Here is a 13073-nt window from a genome sequence, read left to right on the forward strand (position 1 = left end):
TGTATCGAAGCATCCACAACGTATGATTCAGTAGCCAAGAAGTGAGAGGGATTGGAGGGAATGAGAAATAGAGGATAGGATGAGCTTTCTAAGTATGACACTGACAGGACCAGGTGTTCGAGGTATGTGTGCATATGAATATTAGTGGAATTAAGGGAGAATAGGCAAAATTATCCTGTAATACGCTTTGTAGAGCATCCCGTAGAAGGCTAAAAGTGTTGCTGTCTGTATAAAAAGATAATTTGCCCTTTTGAAACCATACTCCCTTTGATATAGCACTTTGCTTCTGTACCTACCTTTACTGTATACAGCAATTTTTTTTTAACTCATTATGACTCTTGCTTTTCTCTCTTTTCATCATTGTATTCTATATTCTACACAAAACAGTACAACTGTGTTTTTAGTACATATTAAAAGGTAACCCTCATTACTGAAGGTACTTGAGAGACTGGATTAACAAGCAGAAAAAATATGCAAGAATCAGTGCATTGGTTTACTAAAGACCTAGAGCATAAAAAGTAGGGATCCACCAATATTACAAGTTTTAATGGCTGATAAATTATATACTAATAAAGAATTGAAATATAATTTTCTCATGTGAGGGTTGTGAATGAGATGACAGCAAAAAAATAAAATAAAATACACGAAAAATAGGGACAATTAAATATATATAATTAAATTAAATTATATATTCACATACATACATACACACACACACACACACACACACACACACACACACAATAATAATAGTATATATTATTATATACTTAATTTTTTTTTTTTACTGGAATCTGGAAAATCCCATCATGAAGGTAGCAACACTCACCTCTTTCTGGGCTCTGTTCTTCATCTTGGACTTTCTTGTTGTCTGTTATGTCCTTGTGTGATACTAGAAAGAGCACCACCTCTCCCTTCTCATTCTTAATGGGCACAATATCCAGAAGACACCAGAACTGAGTTCCTGTCACAACATAATATCTGCCGTCAGAGTTAACATTAAACGTGAACATTCAATATTGACACACAATAAGCATTTACTGAGCCTTATATTTAGACCAGACTTCATGTTTAAAATGTAGCATAGATCCATAAATGGCTTGATAAGACCTTTTCTGTGTATTGCTTTTAGTCTAAATCAGAACTAGCTTTTGTTTTTCTCAAATGGCTGTACTACCTTGATTACCCATGAGCCAAGATATAGTGCTGCAACAACTAATCAATTAAATTTTTAAGTAAACAGTCAATAATTAATTTCCTTTTCGATCAGCACAGAAAATCTTCATCAGTGACATCACATTGCAATAGTCAAAACCTTATTTTCACAATGCGAGTCGCAATGCAAAACATTTAACAACGCAAGTTTGGGAATACTCCATTTTAAATCATTTTAAATTTTTTACATTTATTTTTTATTTAATGAGCATATAGATTTGTGTAGATCCAGATTTAATGTATATAAAACACCATTTTATTTTACTGTCAGGTATTTATGCATTCATGTCTTGAATGCTGAGCCCAGAATTCACTGATGTGTGTCTGTGTTTGTGTGCGGATATGTGTGCCTTCTGTAGGTTCAACATTCTGCAGCTGCTCAACATTATGCCACAGCATCATTCCATGCCTCATTAAATCAAAACGGAGGGAAATGGAAAGAAAGAGGTAGAACATGCTTGGCTGGAGGTTGGAGTCCCTATTGATACACAGTTCTATGTGTGTGTGTGTGTGTGTGTGTGTATCACCAAACCCTATCATTAGGCACAGCTTGAGTCAAGAGAAGTAAATCTCAATAAAAAAAGAACACATTTCATTGAACCAGCAGTCAGAGACCATAGACCATATAATACAATGAGCAATGTTAAAAAATGCCAACATACCAACCTATGAATAAAGCATGTGCCGCTGACAATAGCTAAATGCAATATATTAATTTGTGCCACATGCGGTGAACAGCTAAAGTAAACGAATTAAACAGCTACTAGTTTGACAGTACAATGGATGCAAGGATGTTATGATGATTATTGGCCTAAAGGGTCAGCAATCATTCTTAAACCTCACATAAGAGCTCTTTAATACACTCAGTTAACTACCATTGTATCTCAAAGCCACTGTGTGTGCATTATTTATTGCCGTTTCCAGTTTACAAAATGAAAAAGTTTGTGGCTCGAGTTAGCGGAGATCTACAAGTTGCTCAATCAAAACTCACTTTCGGATGTGCCTAACAGTCATTCCTGCCAACTCATTAAACACTCCAGTTAGTCCAAGAGTACTGTCTGCCAAGGGTTTCATAAAGGCTGCAAAATGTATGTTTCTGTTGTATTTTGTATAACAAAAGAAATAAATTGGAAATATAACAGTGATCTGATGGCAGTAGTTCTCGAGTCAATAGCAGTACAGTGATGATAGCAGTTCTTTCTTGAGTCAAGAGTCGGTTAATGGTACCGTTCTCGAGTCACCAGTACATTAAACTAAGGAAACAGTTCACACTCGAACATGTCTGTGAAGAACCTACAAGCTGCTGATACAAGCATGTGTAAACCATGTAGTTGACTTAAATTAGTTTTTTTTTAAACAGTTCATTGAAACGAACTGACCGAAAGATCCAGAATCTGACTTTCCGTCACTTATACTTATGTAAACACCTAGTTACTTGTATATTTTTTATTTTAAAAAAGTAAAAAATAACTATCCAATTCATTTAGAATTTAAATCGCAGCATATAAACCCTTCACTGACACAAAACCAGAGAGGGATTTTGAATAAATGAACAATCTAAGGGTGACAGTATTAAATTTGAACTGTTACATTTATAGTAATAAAAACATAACACACCTATTTATATTATTCAAGTCAAAACCATAACATAGTAGAGGCACTTGAATAAATGGTTTGCTACTTTTTGGGCCTTTTTTTTTATTAAAAATTTTTTTACCCCAAAATTATTAAATCGCTTGAGAAGGCATTGATAAAACCACTGGATTCATAAGGATTACTTATATGCTGAACCTTATGTCCTTTATGGTAACCATTCACTTGCATTGTATGGACCTACAGAGCTGAGGTATTTAAAAAAATAAATAATTTTGTTCTAAAAAGAAAGTCATACGCATCTGGGATGCCATAGCATAAAGGGTGAGTAAATATGAACTATTCCTTTAAGTTCGAATAGCATCGCTCCTCAACATGGCCCAAAACATTATTAAAACATTTAATATAATGGAGATTTAATTAACAAAAAACATTTACAAAGCAGTCCTTTAAATGCTATTCCTAAGACATTTTAATTCTACCCAGTTATTTCAGCAGTATAAAATTACTTATTTTGAGTCTTCATTGTATGATCGTCTTTTTAATTGGTGTATTTGATGTTTTATTTCAAAGTGATATGTGAATGTGCATTTGACAGTCTGTTGAGCTCTTCATCTCACTGACAGTCTCTCAATGCAAAATGGCAGTTGTGCAACTGTGGGAATTTACAGCAGTCTTGCAACTATGATCTTCTATTCCCTTTGAACCATGTACAATCTCAAGCTGAACCTGCGGGCCATGAGAGGTGCGTGAGATGTGTTTTGTGAGCACCACAGCATTTAGCAGTCCTTCGACTCCATGACAAAATGACTGGAGGATTGTTGGGACCGATGTACAGAGGAAATGTGAAAGAGGAAGCATTCAGAATGCTGCACAGGACTGCCGTGGCTTGTTCAGACAATCCACAAATTAACTATTACCAACTGGATAGAAGAATACACAAATTGCCTATTTTCTTTGAAAAGGCAACAAACAGATAGAGTATCTCTTACAAACCAGTCAAATTAATGAATCGAACTCAACACTGCTCCCACAGTGTGCTCTCTGAATTTGGACACTGAATTAGGAGCAAATTTCCCCCGATGCATGTTGCACGAATGCTAAATTAAAGTGAATCGGGTGAGAAATCGGTTGTCAATGCTGCTGTGTTTGGAAAACCTTTTGCGAAAAATGTCTGGCAGATTCTCCCTAACTGTTCTGGTGTCTGATAGGGTTTGACAGAGAGATCTACGCTGTATGTTCACAGCAATTCACAGTGGTCTCCTGGTACACGGATGGAATCGTGTTCTCTTGACCGCAGGTGGGTAAAAACGTGGATGGAATTAACTATATGACACACTGCACTCAAGAATCAAGACATCAGAAATCATTGTTATCTCTGAGCCACTTTTTATCCAAGGCTGGTTTAAAGGCATACTGTGTTATTTTCAGGGAAATCGGTGAGGGAGAGAAAAGACAGCTGTTGAATTACGATGTTATCATAATCTATGCTTAGCTGCTCCAGACACAAGTTGAAGAACAAGGCAGGCATTTAAAGTCAATTTGTTCAAATAAATGGATTGTCTGGACTGAAATGGTATTTGTTTGGTCATCTACTGTGAGGGGTTAGCTCAAGATTACTCCTAATGTGAGCCATTGTAAATGTGTTTTCCTTTCAGATCAGTTGATTATAAAATCAAGATTGCATTTATTCAGTTTGTACATGCATTTTGTTATCCATTAAAATGCCTAGCACTGCCAATTCATAATCAAATCATTTTAAATGTTGATCAATAAGTAAGGGTTCATGTACAGTACATACTCACATGTCTTACTTATTACACTGCCACTTAACTAAATTCACATGAAATATCGATTTGAGGTGAAATTTTGTTTTTATTAGACAGTGTAATCTAACACAGCTATGTTGGAAATAATTTTCATTACAGTCAATTATAAAAGATTTAACAGCAGAAGTGGCCAATTCAGCAAACTATTCCAGATAGCCGTATAATAATAAAAAACATTGTTTCAAGATCTAAAGAAAATACTGGGTTGATTAAATTTAAATGATTTTATTCAGTACATAGTTTGCTTCTGGTCTTTAATTTTTAATCCCTACATCACTGTTCCTCACCCCTTTGTGTTAATTAATTTCTTTCTTGCCTGCAGCTATGCCTGCTGTATCACTCTAATCAAGTCAGCATATACTGTACAACATTTATTTGTGATTAATTGATTTTAGAGTTTGGCTTGATTTGGTGTCCTCATCCACAGTGGACCTGTAGTAATTGAATTGCTTTATGGCAACCTTTGGCAACCTCCTTAATGAACCCCTTTCCCTTTCTGAATGCAGGTCACATTTAGGTCTTAATGCAACTCATTATTATAATTATTATTATTATCAACAATAACTGATCATTCAATTATTGATAATATAAATGATGAATTACTATATTGTAAAATTATAAACAACTAAATTAACTGTGGGAAATTGGGATGGACTAACACTAATTTTGCATGATACTTAAGATGGATGTTATGGGAATTGGGATGAAGTCCTGGTCATTTGCTTTTGGTGCTGTAGACAAAGGCATAGATCACATTTCATATTAGGTGTCCTTAACTACTATGTACTTACATAAAAAAATAAGTACAATATACTTTTGCTGCTATTGAGGTGGGATACTTTAAGGTTAGGGACAGGTTTGGTGGTATGGGTAGGCTTAAGGATGGGTTAAGGTGTAATGGGAAGATCAACAGTGTAATTTAAATAAGTACAATGTAAAAACATGTATGTATACAATAAGTGCATTGTATCAAATTATTAATTTAAACGTTAATACATAGAAAAGACTACGTGACTCCTACCTCCTTTTTTGTAGAAGACCAGTTCCGTCTTAAACTCCCGCCTTTCGTCCAGTGCGCCCTGGATCTGTGCCATCAGCTTATCACTGGTCTCTGGCCCATACAGAAAATGACACGCACAGCTCTTCTGCATCAGTTCCGCCCGGGCATAGCCAGTGAGTTCACAGAAGCCATCAGAACAGTACACGATGGGATAGAGAGACTGGACCTGTGCGTTCCCCAGCACAAAGTTACTGTCTGTGAGTGAAAAACAACAAAGAGAAAAAGGTCTGCTCATAAGATATTCAACAAAGTTCTTTGAGTTTCAACACTCAAAAGTGTTAATATGCAAGGCTTCCTTATCCTGCACCTCCTCTTGCTCAACACAGTAGTAGGTATGCTCACATGTTCATCTAATTCTTATGAGTGGTACGGGTAGATATTTCTTGACTTTAATGGAGGGGTTCAAGCTTGAGATTCGACAACAGCTCTATGTTCCCCCTCTGACAATTTGATAGGTGCCTGACTGAATGTGGCAGGAGTGAGGTGAACAGCCATTTACATGTGCTGCTGTGAGCTACTCTTAAACTTTCGCTTACTCATTTAAAACATTTTGTTTTGCACTATGTGTTATGTTTTGCATTAGGCCTACATATTATAAATGTATTGCTCTGAATATTGTATATGTATAGAGCAAATGGTATACTAACCGAACTAACCTCAACCAGAAAGTGTCCAAAGACATTCATTTTTAGAATATTTTTGGGAGCCACTGTTGTTATAAATTAAAATCCATAAGCATATTTTTGTTTTTTAATATAATCAGAGTTGTATTACATTTGTTTGTATATTCAGATTTATTGAACTAGTTCGCATAACTGCGTTTCATAACAATTTTCTATATTGGATGAAATTCCATTCATCATCCTTCTTTATTTGATTAGATTTACAGGCTGCAGTGTTAAGCAGAACCAAAATAACAGCATTCAGTTCTGAAAGTGTGAATGATAAACAAGATCAAGCACTGAATCTAAAGCCCAGTATTATTCCACACAATTTCCTTATAAAGCCAGTGCAAGCACAAACATGCACTACTTTAGACTGCACATATTCAGAAGCATGGCTTTTTATCATCAAAAAAAGAGAAAAGAAAGATGAAAAATTGAGAGAATATGCATGACAAAATAATGGAATGTGCCGCCTTATATTATCAGCAGTCATTAAATCCTCCCTTTGAGCTAAGAGGTCATAATCATATTCTGACCAATCGAATATTTATTGCTTCGCGTCGAGTCGCAAATATTGATCCATGGGCCGGTGGGCACCCCTCTCCCTCTCCCTCTCTCTCTGTGTTTAATATTTCAAAGGGTTGTGAACGGGAGTAGATTTGAATGTGGTATTTAAAATGGAGCAGTGAGCTGCAGGTTCATTTCGAGGTATAATAAAGTGGATGGAACAGGAGAGAAAAGCTACCAATCACATCAAGACAACAGCACAAAGAAGTCAGCAGAACAGCTTTCGAGAAAGACAGCCAGGATGTGAAGAAAGAGTGGAGTGGAGTGGAGTGGATAAGAAATGTGATGTAATATTTTATTACTACACTACACTGTTTACTCGATTCTGATTGGTCAATAGCACTATCCAGCAGTCTGATATTTCATCAGATATTACAGCGCTGTGTATTACTGCTACTGTCTCCAGTACTGTCCGTTCTATACGTCTCACTAAGTGAAAATAAGCTTTGAGGATTTTAGTACTGTAATACTGTTACAATTAATTATATATATATATATATAAAAACGCATGTCTATGTATACTTATTTGGTAGGTAGCGGTGTGATAAGCAGGATAATGTACAACAACTCTCACTGACTGCCGATAAAAAAAGAAGGTGGAAATCTATTGGGCTGATATCTCAGATGGCTCTTCCAATAAACTGCGGTTGAAATATTGGAATGTGTGTGTGATAACACTTTAGAATACTGTTATATCTAGGGCTGGGTATCGAGTTCGATACTTTTTAGGCACCGACCAACCGACCGATTTAGGAATCCAGAATTTTTTTTACAGGAATTTAACTCACATTAAACTAGGCATCTTGTAAGGTGTGCTTATCCTTAAGATTAGCTGCATTAACAGTTTAGCCTTCTAGTTATTTTTCCATCTTCATATTAATGTTACAGCCTCTGCTATAACATTATCTGTTCATAAAATTGGTATCGAAAAAGTATCGTTCAGGAACTGGTATCGAAGTCATGGTATTGGTATCGGTATCGATTTCGAACATTTTTGAACGATACCCAGCCCTAGTTATATCATTAATGCATAACTACACAGGAACAAATTAATAACGTAAATTTAACATTCTAGTAACTATTATTAACTTAAAGACCTAGAACATTTTTGGAGCACCTGACTCGCTTTTCTTTGTTTTTCTAACCCATTATAGCAGTCGGCATCAAGTGCCATATATCATATATTAAACAGGAGAATTTGAAGTTTCAATCTAGCTCATTTAAATTTGTCTTAGAATGGTTGAATTGACCAGATTTAAGGTTGTTGTTTTTTTTTACTCAACTCAAACAAAACCTCCTGAAGTTTGGATTTTTTCCTTTAGAAAGTTTCTCCAGATTAAATTTTGTCTACATGTAACAATCCCTAAGTTATAGCCATTTATTACAACATTATTATAGACGATTTTCAGTGAAAAAAGTGATTACTTCCCTATGAAATTCCCTCTGATGGATTTGGTAACACTTGAGTCATTACTAGTGGGTTACCATGATACTTCACTTTAGAATACTGTTCCAAATAATTAGTAATCCCTTTAGAATGATGTAGTAGACACAAGTCATTACTATCCAAAACCTTACAAAAAATGCTTACAATGACTTCAAACATTACTTTGGTTACATTTTAGGACAAGATGGTAATATCCAGGGGCGTAGCACCAAATGTTGGGCCCCGGTCACAAAACCAAGAGATGGGCCCCTTGCAACACCCAACACCCAAGATTGCTCTATTTAAAAAAAATACGCACTGCAAACGGAGTATGTGTGAAACGGCTTCATTTTTTGTAGTGCGAGCCGAGCGGAGGCTCCTTTCCATGCCACAAGCTGAATTTAACCGCTTCGCTGGACAAGGCCAAACCATTTCTGCTTTTGATAGGGGGATCTCTAACACGGGAGGGTAAAACTGCTAGGCAAATAAAGAACATTTCTCAGTTTTACAGATGTACGTTTTACAGATGTACAATGTTTTATTCCTACCGATAGCATATTGTAACTATGTGATTTTGTCATTTTAATATTATGGATTATCAATATATATTTGTGGGGGCCCCCCTCGGCGAGGGCCCCTGTTACTCAGTTCCACTATTACCCCCTGTCCGACACCCCTGGTAATATCCCTTGCTTTTAGGCAATAGTTATCATGCTTCTCACTTTAGAGTACTGAAGGATTTGGTAATACTTTAATGTCATTACTGGTGGGCTAACAATAACATGATCTTCACTTAGTCCCCTGGGAGGTATGAAAAAAATAGTAGTTACTGATTAGCTAATGTGAACTACCACATTCAACTGGGCACTATTACTTGCTAATTTGTTAATCAGAGTTCCTTATTAGTTAAAGTGATGGTTCGGAGTAATTAAGTACATCAGGAGTTTATTTAAATAACACTTGCCTGATGGCTTAGGCTACCGCTAACCCGGATGTCGAGGTCACTTCCGTGATTTGGGAAAGTCCTTTGCAAAACTCACAAGTGTAAGGGAAAAGCTAGTGAATTTAACACTCCATAGAAATGTATTAAGTGTTGACAACTTAGTGTTAACTAATGATTGTTGCAAACTGGTACTACCAACAAAATATTAGTGCATTCCTGGAACTGGGCGTCGTTACACTACATCCTTATGCATCGCTTTCTGACAGGACTTTTACGGGCTTTTCCCAAATCACGGAAGTGACCTCGACATCCGGGTTAGCGGTAGCATAAGCCGTCAGGCAAGTGTAATTTAAATAAACTCCTGATGTACTTACAAACATTCCAATGCTTTGTTTTATGAGTACAGAACCTATTTGTACTACTGTATAAGTTTGGTACCATTCTGGCCATTATTAGTGGGGTAATTTACGAGATACAACCTTGGATCCATTAGCGCCTGCACTAAGCAATTTGGCTGATATCTCTAAATAAGCTCTAACTTTAATAATGTTCGACCAAGGGAAAAAAAGCTTCTGGGGGGTGTTTGGCTCGAGGTCATGGTGCAAAGGACCCTAGGTTGAAATTACTCCGAACCATCCCTTTCCATTACTCATTTGTTCCAGTTATTCATTACTGAGGGAACAGTATTCTTAAGTGTTACCATGTTTGTGATATGTTGTGTTCATGAGCAGTGCCACGTCTGTGTTGTTGAATTCACATACATGTACATGTCTCATGTTTACTCTGCTAAACCCTATCTTTTCTACCTGGCTGCAACTTCCTGTTTATTCTCATTACTCTGTAATGAATGAAGTGAATCCCACTAACAAGAGCTTCCGTATGAGTTTTATTAGATGTACTTGCTGTTGCTGTGATGAAACATTACCAATGTAAAATAAAAGCTGAGGGTGATTAATGCAGGACCTCTGAGACGAACAAAACACTCTCAACTAAAGGGGCTTGCAAATCTCTCTGCGGTTGAATAGATAGATCTATGACTCCACTGATGGGAAAATTAACACTAGAAATCTTGTTTACAAGACAATCTGAAGATATTGTTTACTTGTATTGTCAAATTTCAGATTTGATTGTTGCCACCTCTTTCTCTTGTTGACACATTACTCAAGTAATGGAAAAGAGGCTTGAATTAAAGTTGACAATACTTCTGATCCAGTTACGTCTGTCTTTTTTCCTCCTACTTATTTTCTTCCCTATTTATCTCTTTAATGAGTTAACTTGACGCTGCACCACTAATCTGAACTGAATTGCACACAACTTTTTCAATTATCTAACGTTTCAAACACTGCACACTCGCATGGTTGTAAACCACTAATGTATGTTCTTTTATGGCTAGACAAGATATATTGCCAAAGTTTATTGTTTAATGAGTTTGTTTTACAAATTAAAAAATATAATGGTTGGATAATGTATGATAGTTCACTTGTTTTTATTGCTTAATCAGCAGTGCCTCATGCAAACAAAGAAAAGAAAAATCATGTGAGATTTCTTTAATGTCTTTTGTTTCTTCTAGGCAGAAATCAGATCAAGTGGTCTGCAAATGAAGACATTTTTTATGATTCACTTATGGTAGTCCAAAATCAGAGCTTTAAATACAGACTCAAATATTTATCACGTCCACAGGCCAACAAGTATTTTGTAAACCCATTTTCCAACATGTTTAGCTCAGTTAGATAAATAAAATAAATATATAGTATAACATACAATATACTTAACACTTCAACAGTTGTAAGCAGGCCCCTGAGGTTGAAAATGCTAATATTTTTCTAAATTTGTTTCTATTTTTCTAACTTCACAAGTACAACCTTGTTTCTCAGCACACGCACATTCCTCTTACAGGCACAAAGTTGCACCCTTCACACTATGTCAGCTTTATACTGTAGGAACAAAATAAAGTGTAACAGAAACATTGCAGTTATTCCCATAAACAACAGAATAAAAGTAAAGCTGACAAATATAACATGCTAGTTGCTCATTACAGAAGCATTAGCATAACAGCTAGTAGATACTGCTGTTTGCTCTGTATGGTTTCACACTGACTGCTTTTTTAATGACTTCTTTATCTCTGCTAGCTTGCCCGTGGTTTTTCTCCCTCGTAGACTTTATTAATTTTACAAAATGCATTCAATTCCCCCTAAATTTTAGATGAAAAGCTTTACTTCAAAAGCTAACCCACTGTCTATCCAACTGATGGTTTGTATACTTTGCTCTTTGCACTTGGCCTGGGGGCTATTCTTAGGCATCAAGTAACAAAAAAAAAAAAATAACAAAATTTTTTTATTTCAGGTAATGACAAGAATATATAAATTTTCACTTTTGAATAGCCAACTAGACTGGGGAGTCCCAGACCCTAACATGATGAAAGCTGCATTAATCTGTATGACAGGTCGCAAAAACAGCATGAAAAAGTACTGCAGAGCATCTAACTGAACTGCTTCTTCATGAGATGTGTTCATTTACTTTTATCCATTTGATATTATGTAAAGTGACTTACAGTGCATTCAAGGTTTACATTTTTGCCAATATGCGTGTTACTGTATGAGTGAACATATTCTTCTTCAGAAATATGCTCCCATAGCATCAGGGGTTAAGGGGGAAAATAAAACTTTTTGATATTTATCCTTTAACAGACACTTTATTTAAATACTCAAGATCAATAGTGTTTAAAGGGAATAAGATGTTTTAAAACAAATTTAGTTTTAGGTAAAAACTCATGTTGATATCATCACTAAAGACACTGAAAATGTAATCTCTAACTGACATAGTATCTGCACGTTTGTGTTTATGATGATATAATTCAAGAGGGTGTAAAATTCTTGATAAATCCTTGAAATAAAATGCAACTGATATTAAGCTGGTATGAAGCCTCAATTTATGATCTATGGGGAGAAAGTGATGAAGGAAGTCTTTGATAACAAATTATTCTCTGATACTGTGCTATTGTAAAGGGAAACAACTCTAAGGAAATGCAACCGCAAACATAAAATCAAACTAAAGCACAAATGAAATGATAGAACAAAACATAAAAGACCATTCGAGTATACTTTTAAAACCTGTTTTACCATGTTGAACTGAAGAAACTGGAATATTATGGACTATTTTGTTATTCTTGGTGACTCAAAATAATGTAATGCTTGAGTGGATTTCATTTTCTAATGCTATGAATGAGAATGAATTAGTAAACAAAATATAATGCTATTTACATTTGCATTCGTTGAACTGCAATGGCTGAGTAATAAAGTTACAGTACCTGAGTGTTTCTGGATACTTCAGTACAAGAGAGCTCAGAGTAGATAAGTCAAGTCAAGTCACCTTCATTTATATAGCGCGTTTAACAATATAGATTGTTTCAAAGCAGCTTTACAGTGATAATAGGAAATTAAAGAAACAGAGATTATTCTAGAGCTGCTATAAAGCCAAAACAAAGTTATTGTCCAGCTAAAGTTGAAGTTAGCAAGAAGAGATCTCAGATCTTGAAAACGCTTTGTGTAAACACAGGCTCTGCAAGGCAGACATCTTGCTACAGGGCAAAAGAACCACAGGGACCTTGATGAATAAAATATCGAGACTTCCAATAGCGACATCCCATAAATAATCAACTATTCCATGGTAGAGTGTGGAGCTCGAGTTTGTGTCTTGTGTTTGTTAATGAATCCAGTAAAGAAAAAAAGGTCATGGAAGCGTCATTTCTTCAGTTCAGATTGGAACAGAATTTTAC

At 35.7% G+C, this 13073-nt stretch overlaps 1 protein-coding gene across 2 annotated transcripts in view; it reads right to left on the reverse strand.

The window, feature by feature from the left end:
* Positions 1–13073, reverse strand: part of kcnh3 (potassium voltage-gated channel, subfamily H (eag-related), member 3) — a 134064-nt gene that overhangs the window by 44709 nt on the left and 76282 nt on the right. For both annotated transcript variants that reach the window (XM_082176365.1, XM_082176366.1), the window contains exons 2-3: positions 5659–5892; positions 830–964 (exon numbers count right to left, since the gene is read on the reverse strand). In XM_082176365.1, coding sequence (XP_082032491.1) covers positions 830–964; positions 5659–5892 — 369 coding nt within the window. The remainder of the gene's footprint in view (positions 1–829; positions 965–5658; positions 5893–13073) is intronic.

The sequence above is a fragment of the Leuciscus leuciscus genome (genome assembly GCF_965113295.1).
Source record: "Leuciscus leuciscus genome assembly, chromosome: 7".
Classification (NCBI taxonomy): Eukaryota; Metazoa; Chordata; class Actinopteri; order Cypriniformes; family Leuciscidae; genus Leuciscus; species Leuciscus leuciscus.